This window comes from Elephantulus edwardii, unplaced genomic scaffold (genome assembly GCF_000299155.1).
Source record: "Elephantulus edwardii isolate Elephantulus edwardi_28Jun2011 unplaced genomic scaffold, EleEdw1.0 scaffold00048, whole genome shotgun sequence".
NCBI lineage: Eukaryota > Metazoa > Chordata > Mammalia > Macroscelidea > Macroscelididae > Elephantulus > Elephantulus edwardii.
The window spans coordinates 3,421,809-3,438,144 of record NW_006399798.1 but is presented as its reverse complement, the minus strand read 5'-3'; the positions used below and the strand labels follow the sequence as shown (position 1 = coordinate 3,438,144).

Genomic DNA, 16,336 nt, shown 5'->3' with positions numbered 1-16,336 from the left:
CATACGGACCCCGAGCGTCGCAGGGCGAAGCCCCAGCCGGGGTCCGAGCTTGCACACGAGGCGCCCTTGTGCTGCTCTCAGGGTTCCTCTGTCAGCAGCAGGCCCTCACCCCACGGTCCCCGCTTAGCCGTGTAAGCTGCCACTCACTCTCGGGGTCCACACACGGCAGCAGGCTGAACCACGCCGGGGGGCAGGGACAGGCCACCAGAGTCCCAACAAGGCCACTTCATCGAGTCCAGAGGATGGGACGGCTCCAGGAAGTATTGCTGGCTTTTCTCCAGGACGTTGTGTGCACAGACAGACAGTGGGAAGGCCCCAGAAGTCCATTCGCTCGAGCACGCCTCCACTCTGGGAATGACCAAGTGCCCAGTGCAGATGGAAAGCGCCCCAGGGCCCTCTCATGCATGTGACCACGACGTGCGCGCGCGCACACACACACGTCCACCCCTAAACTGACCTCCCTGGAGGCCATCTCAGAGACGGGAGCTGAGGCTGCTGGCCTTCGCCGGGTGAGTCACGGACCAGAAGTTCCGTCTGCTCTGAAGTTTCTGGAAGGCATTGTAGTTTCTCCTCTTCTCTCTCTTGAACTTTTTCACCTTCTTTTCCTGCACCGAGAACCACAGTGTTAGGGAGCCAACAAGGGGACATGCTGCCCCTCCTCGAGGACAGTGCTGGTGCAGTGGCTGCCTATTCAGCTGCCAACCCCGGAAGTCAGCAGTTGTCCCCACCAGCTGCGGCGCGGGACAAGGCGGCGGCAGTCTGCTCCCACAGTCGTCGGGGGTGGGGACCAGCAGCACTGGGCTGGTTTGTGGGCGCCTGTGCTTGTACTCTCCTGAGCACGGCAGGTAACTGCGAGGGGCTGCCCTGGCTGCCCTGCCGGGTGGAGGAGCTGAAGCGATGGGAACCAGCAGCAAATGTGCAGGGTCATGTGACCACTTAACAGCAGCGCTGGGATTTGAACACAGGCCAAGTGGCAACCACTCTGTGACACTCCCTACGTCCCCTCTGCCTCTGACCTTCAGGCCACAGCCGTGGCCACACACCATACCTTCCCTCGATCGAAATCTTCGTCCCAGTCATCGATCACAGTCTCCGTCCGGGCCAGTCTGCTGTCTTCCATAGCGTCCCGGCTGACGGCGGACACCTCGCCGTCCCATGTCAGAACTACAGAACAGACAGGTGGTGGGGCTCAGGGGATGCCAGGGGCCTCAGGGTGTCTCGAGTTAGACTGGCCCCTCTAGCCTGGTGAGATGGGACAGGGTGCACTGTGGAGGCGAAGAACAGCCGGTCCCTATCACAGACACGGCACCCCGCACCCTCCTGGGCCTTGGCCTTCCACTCCTCTCAACACACATCCTCACCTGCAGTAGTCTCAATTACAGACACAACCTTCAAACCAAAACGTCCCTTCCAGGTGCTGGGGGCGTTTCCCCACCCAGAGACCCCAATGTCCTCCCTGGTGGACAGCCCATCAGGACATGCGCTGCTCTCCCCGGCCCAGGACCCCCTTCTCTGGAGCCTGCTGGCCCGCGAGTACAACACCTCTCTGCAGCGACCACTGTAGAAGCCTCTCCCGCTGGCCAGCGCCAGCCTCCATCCTCGGCCGCTGCTCAGCAGGACCTGCCCGTGCTGCGCCCCCCGCCCCTCCAGCAGGAAACCCGAGTCCCGCCCCGGGGCCTCACCTTTCCTCCCATACGCTCGATCGTTCGAGTACTGCAGCAGCTCCCGGACCACGTCGGGCCCCCTCTCTGCGTTCCAGGAGACGAGGGGGCCGTGTGTCTGCCCTGCAGTCAGAACAGCGAGGTGTGCCTTTACACTTACAGCCCATCCCTCTGTTCACAACCACAGACCTCACTGACCACAGGGACTATGGGTCAAAGAGGCCCCAACGGGTCATCGATGGAGAAAGCTGAGGTCCAGGCCAATGTAGTGAGAAGCCAAACAAGAAATCAGTCAAGTCTTTCTAAACAGGAGGCCCACTGGACATACCCACCCTAGAGCTCAGGGAGAAGGCGGTGGAGACCCAGACCAGAGGAATCTGTCACCTCCACCAGACATGACAGAGGATCGGACCTCCCCCATCAGACATGGAGGCGGCAGCAGACTCCTTGGTTAAGGATGGACTCAGGACCTGGTGGCATGTGGCCAGTTCTCGTCTGGGCTCTGGCAACAACCTGAGCAGGGGTCCCTGCCTCCTCTCACCTACCTACCATGTAACGGCCACACAGTACTATTTCTCTATACACAGCTTGTTTTCGTCTCTTCCTGCCTGCTAGGGCCTGGGCAGATGCCCCCATGCCTGCTCCCATGGCCTGCCCACAGCCTGCCACTTCAGGCCCGTCCCGGTCCTCAACACAGGCTGTAAACCCTAGCACACAGAACCACGTGCAAGACCCCAGTGTCTCCCCCACCTCTCGGCCTAGCCAGCCCTCTGCTCAGGTGCTCACGCTGACAGCCAGTGGTGCAGACGCCCCCTCTGCAGGGCCCCTCCCATCCTGTCCCATGCAGTCCAGAGTTGCTGACCACAGGCCACTGTTTCAGCCTCCCTGTTGCCTGACCCCTCGTTCAGCCCAGCATTGCTGATGTCACTCGAGTGGTGTCTTCCCGGCACCTCCACACCGGTCATGGAATGTGTGCATGCGCTGCCGGGCACCAGTGCTTTCAACGGGAAAATCCCCGCTCCCTTCACAGAGCCTGTGACCGGGAGCTCCAGGGCCCACTGGTCAGCAGTTGTGCTGAACCCGAGGGCATGTGGTTCAAATGCACCAGCTGCCCCACAGAAGAAAGATGGGCAAACTCCTCCCGTGTGATTTAAACTCTGAAAACCCAGAGAAGGGTCAGTTCCAACTACAGCTCACAACACAAGCTCACAAGCACCCATCACCCCGTGAGGTCTGTCTGTCCTCGGACGGGCTCTCTGCTGGCCGTTCTCTGCCTCCGTCCACTGAAGTCACTGGACACTCGGCTTCTGCCACCATGTCCCCACTGGAAAAGGCAGGGTTGCCTGGGACAGCCAAGGCTGCAGGGCTCCCCAACAGCACACAGGTAGGGCAAAACCGGCTGGATCCAGCCACCTCAAGTTCAAGCGTCACAGACAGAGTGAAGCTGGAGCTCCACAGGCCTTGCTGACAGCACGCTCACGTGAGGCACCCTGACGGAGGCGGCCTGTGAACTCGCTCACACCCGGAGTTAAGTGGTGTGGACCGTGCAAATAATGCACAAATGGCCAGCCCAGGACAGACACGTCTGCAGATGGACGGGCTGCCCAGGGCCTGGACACTAGCCTCAGCCCTTCCCTGCAGCCCCTCGCCACCCAAGTGCTGTGCTCAGCCGGCCTGCTCCCAGGTGCCCTCCTCGGCCTGGGCACCTACCGTTCACCAATGGCGAGGGACTTGTCGGCTCGGGGACAGGGGAGTCACACCACCCGATGCTCTTCTGGCCGCTCTGGTGCTCCTCACCCACTTCGTGCTGGGACTCCAGCCTTCTCTTCTTCCGCTTCCTCTTCTTTGGCGATTCGGTTGTTATCTCAGGTTGAGGGTCATCTGAGCAGGAGCTGTGGCTGAGGACAGAGTCCGGGTCAGCCCTCCCAGTGGAGGGACAGCAATGGCAGCATAGACAGACGGCCCGCTAACCCCGTGGCTATGTGACCGCAGCACTGTCCAAGAGTGTCCCTCAGAGGCCAGAGGACAAAGGGGCTGGTGGCTGCCCCCCCAAGCCCAGTGTACATGCACAGGACAGGTGCCTGGACACTTGTGTTGTTCTCCCAAGGTCAGAGCCACATGGTCAGAACAGACAGCATGGACGAGTGCACCTGGAACCCCGACAGAGGTCACCCTGGACACACAGGCCCGGGGCACCTCGTGACGGCAGCACCTGCCAGGTCTCTGCTCCATCTGCCCTCCAAAGGCAGGCCAGCAGGCTGCTGTCCGCCCACCATCCCTCTAACGGTCAGACGACTCACTGTCCCCAGAGAAGGAAACGGTATTACAAACAACGAGAAGAAGAATTCGGGACACAGACTACGGGCGCAGAATGAACTCTGAATCCACGCTCACGTGGAAGGAGAAGCCACAGTGGACGTGCCAGGTGGGAGGGCAGAGGGAAGTCAGATATACTCTTCACTTGGGCCCCACCAGGTGAGGCACCGCTGCTGGGGAGGTGCCCACCGCTGCCCCGGGCCGGCTCTTACCTGTGTGCGGCTGGGTCTTGATGGTGGCCCTCGACTTGGTGGGGGTTCTTTGCTTTCTTCCTCCTCTTCTTCCTCTTGCTGTCTGTACAGCGGGAGACTGTCTGCGGTCGGCCCTGCTGGCTGCCCACTGCCTGCTGTCCCTCGCCATCCTCTGGGCTGTCCGAGGGCAGCTCTAGGCAACGCTGCTTCCCGACCCTGTGGCTCTGGCCCTGTGCCCGTGCTGGTCCCTCCAGCAGAGGGGACACACCTTCATCCTCCGGGTGCTTCCTCCTCTTCCTCCTTTTCTTCACTCGAGGAACCCCGGCTGAGTCCACAGCAGGCTGCAGGCCCCCAGGCTGCGGAGTGGCCCCAGGGCGCTGCTGGGAACGCATCTCTGGGCTCCGCGGCCTCTTCTCTCCCACACGGTGCTTCTTTCTCTTTCTAGAGAAGCCATCGGAGCACTTGCTGGCTTCCTGCAGCTGGTCTGGAGAGGACTTGGGGGCTCCATTCATCTGAGCCCAGGGAGGAGGGGGTACGGGGCAGCTCTGGGAACTGGCGGGCAATGAAGGACACATGGAGTGGGGGCTGAAAGGAGGCCCAGGACGTCTGGATGGCGAGGGAGCAGGTGTAGCAGCCCTGCAAAGACAGCCAGTGTGAGGACAGTTACTTGGCAGAGTAACCCCGGCGCCCGCCCTCCCAGCCCACCACTCTGAGGAGTCTCAGGAAGACACCCCTAGTCACGTGCCCCCTAGACTCTTGTCTGTTACAAACAAGAGTGTCTTCACTCCTCAGTACAAGCAGCACCAACAAGAGACACTAAGGGAGATGGTCCCGGGAACAGCCCTGCTCCTGCCATCGGGGACTCGGGGTGTCCAAGTGCATGGCTTCACAGTGGACCCCTCTGACAGGACCCGGAGAACCACCTGCACAGCTGAGCGCCACATCGGCTCAGGCTCCTAGCCACGCCTGCTGGCCATGAGCCTGGACAGAGGCCGTCCCCCAAACGGACCCCCTACCTCCGCAGGGGAGGCTGCCGAGTCTGCCCAGCATGCAGTCACCATCCCCCCAGCAGCACAGACTGCGACCTCAGGGTCTGTCCCCCAAGACCATCTCATCTCTGTGATGTGCTCAAGAGAGACCGTACATGACGGCAGCTGAGCAAATACCGCTCAAACCCCTCATGTGTTTAAGGGGCTGCTACATATGAAACCGTGAGAGACAGTGGGAGCTCTCAGGATGAGCTGGGGGTGAGGACACAGCCACAGCCAGGACCACACCGGGGGTGTGTGTGTGTGTGTGTGTGTGTGTGCGCGCGCGCACGCGCATATCTGTGTCCAAGAAGAGCCCCAGTTCACCACAAGCCACACTTCTCAGTCACTGTCCACAAGCCAAGGGTCGAGCCACACCCCTGTTCACTGAGCACCTCAAAGAAAGCCCCAAGCCCTGGACACCCTGCTGAGGACTGTCCGTCTGGCCAGCCCCGCTCTGGAGCCCAAGCTCAGGGAGTAGCTGAGACCTCGCACTTTGTGGGGTGCAGGGGACGAAGGAGCAGAGATGACCCTCAGATACAGGGTGCATGACAGCGGCAGCAAAGCCCATCTGTGAGTCGAGAGGGACCTTCTTGTCACCCAGGACTCCCACTAAGAAGCATGACCACAGGAGGGGCGGGGTGCGGCACGGGCTGCTCCCGGCGCACAGGGGGATGTGAAGGTCATCCTCGTCAGGGACCCTAGGCATGTGCAGGCAGGACTGCCCCATGGTGTTCCCAAGGCTGGAGTCTTGAGGACACAGAAAGCCGGCCCTGTTCTCTCGGTGGGCTCTGAGGCCACGCCTCCAGAGGGGTGCCCAGCACTCACGTGCCGCTCAGGGACCCAGGGTCTCAGCTCAAGCAGACAGAGCACAGACAGATGCGGCCCACAGAGCCCAGCTCCCGGACAGACGAAGGTCGTGCCCAGACAGGCATCGAGGAGGCGGTGGGGGTCCGCAGCCGTCCCTCTCTGCTCAGGGTCTCCACGTTCCAGGCCACGCACACACCAGCCCCTCGGAGAGCCCGGCCGGCTGCGGCTTACCTGGTTTGACTGGCAGGCCCAGTGGCGGCGCCGACAGGGAGAGTGGCTTTCGGGGGGCGGGTGAGGTCGGAGGACGGTGGGTGGGGAGGTGGATGGAGGTCAGTGCTGGTCGCCCTCCGCAGGGTGTGGGCCTGCAGTTATTGACATAAATAAAAACTTGGTGGTCTAAGAAGGGCATCCACGAGAGAGCGGGAAACCAACAAAACAAAACAAAACAAAACAACAAACGAACCCAGAGAGGAGGGGGAGGGGACAGGGGAGAAAACGGGGGAGGGGCGGAATGGCAGGAGAAGAATCAGAAAAGTGGTTTGTTAGAAACAAAAAGGAAAAAGGGAAGGAAATTTCAACAAAAACCTCAGCCCGAGTTACTGTCTCGTTACTGCCAGCAGGCGACTTCATGCTCCCCTCAACAAACCCACCCCTCCACGCTCCAGGCCCCCGTTAATCCCCCTCCACGTCACAGGCCACGTCCTGCTAACACTGGGCCTCCCATCCTGTGAGGGCCGCTTGTCCAAAAACAGAGCCCTGTGGTCCCACCACTGCCCTAGCCAAGTCCTCGACTGACCAGATGACAGGCGTTTCCTCAGAAGCCCACCCCCACCGTGCCAGGAACCCCCCTCTGCTCCCCACCCGCGCTGCGTTCTTCCCAGACCCACCTTCTTAGCAGCGGACAGCGCCAGCTTTTTGGCCGGTGGAGGGGACATGATGCTTGCAGGCTCGGTGGCCGTGTTGCTCAGGACGGGGGACTTCAGCTTCACCACTTTGGTGTCATCTCCATTCCGGGGTGCTCTGGGGGTGCCACTGGCAGGACAGTGTGCTTCCTGAGGACTGCCGGGATGACGGGCTCCGCTCTTGGGGGTCTGGGGAACCTTGGGGGTGTCGCTCCTCGCCGAGTGGTCTGGGCTGGAGCCACTGGACTCCCTTCCCGAGAGCTCAGGGCTCTCCTCGTGCCCCTTTGGGCCGTGCCCGTTGGCGGCTGCTTCGGCCGGAAGCTTTGGTGAGGTAGAGAGGACAGTGTCCCCGCCGTCCCAGGAGCCCGGTCTCCGACCCTCGGATCGGCTGCTGCTCAAGTCGCTGGTGCTGTGCGGCCCCTGGGAGGTTTTGGGGGACAGTGAGAAGTGCTGCAGGGGGGCGGGCTTTCTGGCCTTCTTTCCAGGCTCCTCTAGAATGGTGGGTGTGTACACCGGTGTTTTGGAGAGCCTAGACGATGGGGACCCCAGGGGCAGCTTCGCAGAGACATTCCCGTTCTGGGCCTTCAGGGCAGCTGTGGAGCTGTTCCTGGACACGGGCACGCCGAGCTCCTCTGCCGTGTGCAGCTTCTTCAACGTCATGGGGTCCTGGCGCTGTGGAGTAAGAGAGTGGAGATCACCAATGATGTGGTGAGGCGGCACAGCACCTGCAGGGCCGGGAACCTCACAGACCAAGTGCAGGGCTGGGAACCTCACAGATCAGGGCAGGGAACCGCACAGATCACGTGCGGGGCTGGGAACCGTATAGACCACATGTGGGACTAGAAACCACACAGATCACGTGTGCAGAGAGGCAGTGCCCGCGGGGCTGCCTCTACCAAGCAGGTCTGACAGTCTCATCCAAATTAATTTCATAAAAACCGTCAAGCAAAGTGAGGCCCCCAGGTCCCCATCACCTAGTGGGAACAACTGAGCTGCACACAGGGTTTCCTCGTGAACGGCCCTGGCCCACACGCAGGCATCCCCGCTCTCCTCGTGCCGTCACAGGAGGCTCTGAAGTCGGTGCTTCACTTCAGGACTCATCCATGCAGCTCAGGGTTCTCCACATCTACAGCCGGCCCTCCTTCCAGCACCTGCTCTGGCTGTGTTTAAAGAACGCAGCCTTCCCTTCCGAGTTCATACTGTCACCGCATCTGCCTTGCACCACCACGGTGGCCAGCACACAGAGAGTGCAGAAAACACACGTGTTGGAGGGACAATTAGAAGAGGCAGGGTTCTCTGTGATTTGTCCTCATTTTGATTTTCTAGACACGACACTTGCAGGCTGAGCCCTCCCGTGACGGACTGCCAAGTGCATTTCCTGCTGCACCCTGGAAGGATGATGTCAATGCTGAAGGATCTGCTGACGTGGCCCTCCACCCACTTCCCCTGCAGAACCTCTCCAGCTCCTCCGCACGGCGCCGGCTCCTCCGCACAGCTACTCGGAGGATCCCCGGCACGGCTCTTCCGCGGCTCCTCTGTGCCGCTCGCACTGGGGCCGCTGCCTGACCTGCAGTGAGTTCTCTGTCTTGTCTCTGTTGTTTTGTACCATGGAGTGGGAACCGACCCATACTAGACCCTCTGGCTAGTATTCAGAAGTGTTTATCCGTAACATTCTATGCACACAAATTTAAAAGTCAATTCTGGCCAACTCTTGCCTTGTTTTTCTGTATTTCTTCCCATGATTTTATGCCACAAAGCCTCTTTTCTTTCAGAAGATCAAAGAACCCACTGTTTTCTTGTTTTTTCTCTTCGTTGCCTCCGTTTTTCAGTGGCTCTGTCTTCACTATTGTCCATAGCACTGCAAAGCGGTTCAAATCGTTGCGCCGGTAAGCGTACTGCACTTTGTAACTGCAGCGTTCTTGGGAATGAGTTCTGTGATGGGGTATCTATGGTAATGGGGGTCAATCAGCTTTACAGGGGCGAATCCCTGTGGACACACTCTGTGGGGCACCAGAAGCGAACCAGCTACTAAGGGTGTGATCTCATGTCCCGGCCTGGGCTACAGAGAGCAGCAACTGCACAGTGATCGTGTGTTTTAATCGGAGTACTGCTAGTGTTGTATTATGATATAGTTTATCATCGGAAAACAGAGCAAACACACTCGCTCTGCTTCTGAGCGACCTTCCATCTCTAACCTGAAGGTGTGCATGCGACACAGGCACCTGGGTGTTTGACAATTCCAATGCTTCTCACGTTAGCTTTTCTTTCCCTGTTAAAGATTTTCTTTTTTGATGTTGCAGGCAACATAGAACCAATTCCACACTGTTTCCACGTGTACAATTCAGGGACATTAATGACATTTCTGAGTCGTACAAGCCTCCCCTTCGTTTCTCAAGCTGCTCTGCCCGTTAACATACTCAGTGCCCTGGAAGCTTCTCATCTAGTCTCTCGAGTTGTTGCTATCAGTATGATCCCTACAGACCGACCCTGAAACCACCACCCCACTCAACACAGTCTTACAATGAAGCCAAACAACTACTGCTTGGTTGGTAGAGAAGGTTTTAGGGAGAAGTTTAAAGATGATCTCAAGGTAACAGGTTCAGGACTTCCTTCAGCCCCCATCTCCAGAAAACTGAGAGTCCAAGGAAACTTTAAATTCTGTTCTGCACTCCTGCCCCCACCCTCGCCCCATTTGATCAGGGCTTTTTGGCTATCTTTGAACTACAACATTCAGAATTGCTAGCGAGTCACCTTAATTTGTATTTTCTGTTTGGAAGGTAAACCCAATTTACTGAAATGGCTCGGATCTCAGCCGACTGTTAAATGCCCCAAACACCGATGTCTGCATGCACTCCTTCAAGTTAGAGGAGGAGGGTCACTCAGGAACAGAACAAGCGGGGTCGTACTATTTCTAAATGATAAACTGTATCTTCACGAAGAAAACATTATAGTTTACTAGTCATCCTTGGATTTAACTTAAAGTTCTAAACACACACAAAGATAACTTCAAGCCCATTTACCAACTGAAACTTTACCATACTGAAAGGAAAAAAAAAACCACACCACATACAACTAAACCCACATTACAAAGCAAACCCACTGTTCTTGAGATGATTTCAGCTCACGGCGACTGTCCCTCAGGTCGCCAAGGCTTCAACTCAGCTTCCAAGAGCAGCCCAGTGCTCAACCCACTGTGGCACGAGGGGCCACTTCAACAAGCGTCCTCACTCTCTCCTCCATAGCCCTATATGCAGATGTGTATCTGCACGCTGCAGTGAGGTGCCGTGGAGACGGTTCTCAACAGAATCCCACGCTTCCTGGTCCCCCCCCACTCCATGCTCCCTGGTCCCGCGTCTTGCTCAGTTACCGTGATGTCTGAGCTCGACGCCGCAGATGCATCAGACCACGTCACGGACAGGCCTCCTCTTTACTGCAGTCACCTCCTTTCCCAAGCAAGCCATCTTTCCCCAGAGACTGGCTCTGAATAAGATGTCTCTTCTACGGAGCATTCTAGCAACACTGTCACTGCTTATACGTTATTACTTTCCCTGACCATTCGATTAAGTGGATGACATGACAAACCATTACGCCTGAACCCTTCTCTGTGTTTCCCAAGGACAAGGACATTCTCTTACATGACCATAGTATAATGATCCAACTCGGAGATAATTTGGGAAAATATAGTGAACTCGGTTTGTACACTCTGAAGGATGCCATCAAGGTCACGGAACTGTAAGGGGCAATGACTGTAATGCTGTATGTTTGCTGTTACAAACAACAGAGCTGAGCCCTAGCCTGTCCTGGGCCGTTCTCACAATCTCTAACACACTTAAGCCCACTGCTGTAGTGACCGGATCAATCCACCTCACTGAGGGTCTCCCCTCTCCTTCACTGATCCCCCACCTTTCCCAGTTGGATGTCTCCCTCCAAGGAATAACCTCTCCTAGCAAGAAGCCCAAAGGATGTGAGGACAAGTTTCATCATCTTTGCCTCCGAAGAGCACTCTGGCTGCACCTTCTCCAAGGCACATCTATTGTTCTTCTGGCCGTCACGGGGTATTCAGGACTCCTCTCTAACATCAGAGTTCAAAGGCATCAACCTTCTGTCCTCCTTATGCACCATCCAGCCATCAGATGTACAGCAAGTGATGAAAAAGACCGGGGCCTGGATCGGGCACACTTCGTTTACAGGTGGACAAGTTGCACCTTTAGTTGTGCATGTATTTTTAAAACATGCATCCACACTCGCAGAGTTCATCCCTCCTCCCTGCGTGTCAAGTGAAGCGTCTCCTGGGAGCACCTGTCCCTGCACCACAGGACGGGCAGTCAGCAAGTCCCCTCCTGACCAAGCTGGCCCAGCAGGCGGCAGACTTTCAGAGCATCTGACGTCTCCTCACTTCTCCCCACTTTCTCTGACCTCACGCCAGCTGATGTCCAGGTTTCAAGTCAGCCCTTCCTGACACCCTCATCATGGACTGGGCCCCCAGCCTGAGGAGACCTAAACCTGGAACCCCAGGGCTCTGCGTAGAGGTCTGTCTGTGACATTGCTCCAACCTCCTGAGCAAATACCTTTCCGGCCATCGGGGAGGCAGCCACCCCGTTGCTGACGCTCTTCTTGAGATGGTCCAGGACCAAGGCAGGGCGGCTGGGGAGGGTGGAGGCCGCTTTGGAGATGGTGCCCTCAGAACTCTTCCTGGAGCCTGGAATCCTGGGAAACGAAGAGAGCTGTCAGGAGAAGAGGCGAGGCAGGAAGGCACCGCAGAAAGGAGGCCGAGAACGACACGGGCTGAGGGTACAATTATGCTGCGTCGTCAGGTGCCACTGAGCTGAGTGTGACTCACAGTGACCCGATCACCAGATCTGAACCCTGTCCTATCCCGTATCATCCTCAGACTCTGACACTCTGAGGCCCACTGCTGCGGTCAGCTGTCAGTCCATCACGCTGAGTCTTCCTCTCTTCTGCTGGCCCTCCACATTTCCCTCTCCAAACACGATGTCCTTCTCCAAGGAACAGCGTCCTTGAGCAGCTAGCCCCAAGTATGTGAAATGGTTATATTAGAAAATGGAAAAAAGAGGAAGCCCAGGCAGAGACAGAGCCCAGAGAGGTGCAGCTAGCCCAGCACACGTCCAAGCCTCATTATGCCCCAAACCAACGTGGCACTGCCCTGGCATCTCGGGAGTCAGTGCGGGAAGGCAGAAAGAACCGAGCACAGCAAAGGCCTATTTCATGCCAGATTGGAGTCTCAGCAGTTTCCATCAATGCGTAAAAATTCAAAATTCAGCAGAAATGTATGGAAACAGCAAAAAATGCCTCCTGACTTCCAAAGGAGTTAACGGGCACCCTGCAAGCAGGCGTTTCACCTCCATGCGTCTCAGCTCCCGACCCACCTCGATCGTCTTCCCCAGAGGAAGGGAGGTGGGCTGGCCACCACTCCGAGGCCACATGGTCGGGGCGCAAGGGTGCAGAATGCCAGGAGGGGTTGCCACTCGTACCCAGGGGGCGTCACAGGTTGGGCCAATGGGAGCCCCTCCTGTCTCCCTTCGCACATGTCTTACCCTGAGACTCCCACCATCAGAGCAGCTGGTGGGGGAACACGTGCCAAGGTGTGAGGAGGACAGACCCGGCGACTGCCTGGGTAACCCTACAGGACAACTCTCCTTTGTCACACAGCCCCCAAACCAAAGCAACACAGCACAGAAGAAAGCGACGACATCTCCCCACAACCTCCTGAAGGGAGGGTCGGCCTCTCACCGCAGGTAGAAGAGGACGTAGGCCTGCTGGTTCAGGACCACCTTGATGTTGCTGGCGTGGACCAGGGAGTCGTTCATCTGGTACCACTGGCCGTTGCTTGCCTGCAGGGGCGTCGGAGGAAACAAAACAACAGTCAACAGAGCTTCGGCACGCCTTACACCCGTGCTGTGAGGATACTGGTGAGTGAGCCAGCACGCTCTCAACCACATGCCCCGCGACCGCACAAGCCTAGCTCGGGGTCGGACCAGCCCCCAGCTGACGCTCTCCCGGGCTTCCCAGACTGTAAAGCACACAGCAGCTCGCCCGTCGTTCTCTCAGAGGACGTGAGTCGGCGAAGCACTGCCCACAGGTGAGTGGTGTCAACTCCCCAAGAACTAGGCCGCCAGACCTCCCTTCTCAACAGGACACCTGGGCAGATCTGTGCTCCACAGCGTCCCCCCACCCAGGGTTCCCCAGGGCACAACGGAGCCGGGGGGGGGGGGGGGGTTTATGACCTGGGGGTGTGACCGTGAGACCTCAGTGCGCGCACGAAGGGGGCACCAGGAATGAACACAGCAGCCACCTTCCTAGACACCCGCCCACCCTGTGGGGGCTGCTGACCACAGCTGGGATGGCCATCCACGACTGACCTTCACATAGCAGTAGTAGTGTCCGGCGTGGCAGCTATAGCCAGAGTGCACCAGGACCGCATAGAGGCCGTACATGACCGGCTCGCCGTTGCTCTGGGACATGTATGGACGCACGTTGAGGAACTCTGGGTAGCCCACGTCCTGTTGGAGAAGCCGAGGTCAAGGCTGTTAACAGTTCAAGCTCATGAGCACGCGTCCCACACAGGTCCCACCACAGTGTCCGTGTGGCCAGCCTTTCAGAGTTTGGGACGATGGGTCCTGTGTGGGCTGCAAGGCGGCCTCCCTCGATGGCATTAATGCTTAAAGAGGCAAAGAAGGGACTGTGTCCGACCTGGCCTTGGGGAGGCTATCCCACTGTCCCACAGGGCCTCAGGGTCGTGGCCCGCTCGGCCGGGCATTAGTCAGTTCTCCCACAGCCTGGTTCCCACCCTAAGCCGAGAAGGGGCACCCACTTCCCGCGAGCTACTCCACAGGCCACGGGGCGGGGGCCCAGGGAGAGGCCGGCTCAGACGTTGCAGGAAGAATGTGCCGAGCCCACACCACCAACTCCTACAGAGGTTTAACTTCCAGAGGATTGGGTCAGAGCAGAGGCCACCCCGACATTTATTCCAGAAACTCATCTTTTTGTTTCACGCATAAAAACACTAAAAAAAAAAAAAATCATCTTTGGGTGACAGGATGGAAGGCTCATGAAGACTGCGGAGTGCAGCTGAGACAGCATGAAACACTGAAGAAGCTGGCGCGTGCCCACCAGCCCGCACTCGAGAGCAGCTCCACCAGCCGCACGGCCGCCCTGCTCCCCAGTCCCTGTCCCGGGGCTTGGCGGGCCCGCCCTGCTCCTGAATCTCTCGTCACCAATCACACACGTCCAACAGCGTCAGGCTGATTCCATCACAGAGCAAGCTCACAGGACAGGGTGAACCTGTCACACAGAGTCCAAAACTGCCACATTTATACCAAAACCGCCATGTCGTCCTCCCTCAGAGCCGCTGGGGGATTCCAACTGTTGACCAGAGTCAGAGTCGTCAACCTCGACACCATGATACCCCTACAAAATCTTACCGGTACGTAGACCCCAGCTTGTAGTCACCCTTCTTTAGGCTTCTGAGGCTGTAAATGTTTACAGGAGCAGAATGCTTCTCTTTTTCTCACACAGCAGCTGGGAGATTTGAACTGCCAACTTTCTTTGTTAAGAGTCCACAAGTACGGAGCTCTGGCGGCCTCATGGCAAAGAAGCTGCATTGCAATCCTCAAAGCGTGTGGTTCAAATCCACCAGATGCTCTGCTAGAGAAGGAGGGGCAATTTCCTCCTGTGCCAGTTGGATTCAATTCAACAGTACACAACAAGGGAATAAAAAGAAATTCACACACACACACACACACACACACACACACACACACACACACACAGTCCACAAGTAACACAAAACACCAGAGGTCCTGAATGAATCGTACTGCATAATGTCTTGCATCAGGCTTCTCTGAATTGACATAATACCTGTGACAGTGACTTCCACGTAAGGTCGGCTGCATCCACAGGCTCACAGCCCCCGTCCAATCCCCAAACCAAACAGATCAACGTCCCCAAAACTGTGACTCACTGCAATCTGGTCCCCCACGACCGAAGGGCAGTGACAGTGCCTTCAGTACAGAGCCCCAGGGTTCTCGTCACGCTGAGCCCAGGGACAGACCGTGAAGCACTCAACAAGAGAGCACAATGATAAACAAATGATGCCCCACACTGAGTTTACAAAAACTCTTTGTACCAAATCCCCTCCTTGCAATCAAAAAGAAAATAACTGATAAAGGCTCTGAGAAAACCTGTATACATATTTTCTTCCAAAAAAAGAAAAACATCAGCTTGCCATTTCTCACACTGAGGTGAGCAGAGAACATGCTTTTTGAAAATATTCTATTAACTTTCTTCAGAACAGTAAGGAGGGAAAGGATAAGTCAAATAAACAAGGTCAACGAAGAAATGGGAGCTGGGAGGAAACAGCCTGCCCACCACGTAACTGGTCAACCATCTGCGAAGACAGGTGGCTGGTGCTGTTAGGAGGCATCAAGTTGCCTGCAACTCATAGTGACCTTGTGTACGACAGCTCTGAAGCCTGCCCTGTCCTGAGCCGGCTTCACTGACACACCTACGTTCGGTGCCCCAGTTACTGTGTTCATCCTCTCACCCAGAGTCTTCCTCTCCTCTGCTGTCCCTCCACCCTTCCATGCATGATGTCCTCTCCAAGGATCGGTCTCTCTTGGCCACATGCCCAAAGTATGTGAAATGGAGTTTCCAAATCCTTGCCTCCAAGGAGAGACTTGGTTTCACCCTCTCAAAAACAGATCTCCTGGAGCTCCATAATATGTTCAACACTCTTCTCTAGCATCACAAGTTAGAGGCATTAATTCTTCTTCTGTCATTCTCAGTCACTGTCCAGCTCTCTGACGCACAGCATGTAACCATGAAGACCATGGCCTGGACCGGCGCACCTTGGTCTCCAGACTGACTGCTCCTCTGCACTCTGGAGAGGTCCCTGAAGCAGATGTCCCCAGAGCAATTCGTCTTCAGATTTTCTGACTGCTGGTGCCAAGAGTATTGACTGCGGAGCCAAGCAAGCTGAATCTGTTAACAACCTCAATCTCTTCTCCATCTATCGTGACAATGCCAATCGGCTCAGTGGTGAGACTCTTTGTCTTCTTGATGTTAAGCTTCAATTCATATTGAAAACTACAGTCCCTGATCTTTTGCACCAAATGCTTCAGATCCTCCTCAGTTTCTGCAAAGGCTATGTCATTTGCATAAAGCAGGTGGTTGCGTCTTCCTCCAATCTTGATGTCACACTCCTCCTCCAAAGTCCAGGCTCTCGAATTATCTGTTCTGCATACAGAATGAAAAGGTATGGAGACAGTACACATCCTTGATGCACTCCTTTCCTGATTTTGAACCATGTAATGTTTCCTTGCTCTGTTTTGACAACTGCCTCTCAGTCCGAGTATAGGTTTCTCATGAGCACAATTTCCATTCTCCTCAAGACTGTTGTTGTTGTTGTT

General features: G+C 56.7%; 1 protein-coding gene across 1 annotated transcript in view; it reads right to left on the bottom strand.

Annotated features, from left to right (window-relative positions):
* Positions 1 to 473: 473 nt before the first annotated feature.
* The window catches only part of USP36 (ubiquitin specific peptidase 36), a 33,920-nt gene continuing 18,057 nt past the window's right edge, over positions 474 to 16,336 (bottom strand). The window contains exons 9-18 of the mRNA XM_006886343.1: positions 13,289 to 13,429; positions 12,660 to 12,760; positions 11,477 to 11,615; positions 6,894 to 7,580; positions 6,238 to 6,368; positions 4,190 to 4,720; positions 3,372 to 3,559; positions 1,683 to 1,784; positions 1,049 to 1,164; positions 474 to 605 (exon numbers count right to left, since the gene is read on the bottom strand). Of these exons, the coding sequence (XP_006886405.1) occupies positions 474 to 605; positions 1,049 to 1,164; positions 1,683 to 1,784; positions 3,372 to 3,559; positions 4,190 to 4,720; positions 6,238 to 6,368; positions 6,894 to 7,580; positions 11,477 to 11,615; positions 12,660 to 12,760; positions 13,289 to 13,429 (2,268 nt within the window). The remainder of the gene's footprint in view (positions 606 to 1,048; positions 1,165 to 1,682; positions 1,785 to 3,371; positions 3,560 to 4,189; positions 4,721 to 6,237; positions 6,369 to 6,893; positions 7,581 to 11,476; positions 11,616 to 12,659; positions 12,761 to 13,288; positions 13,430 to 16,336) is intronic.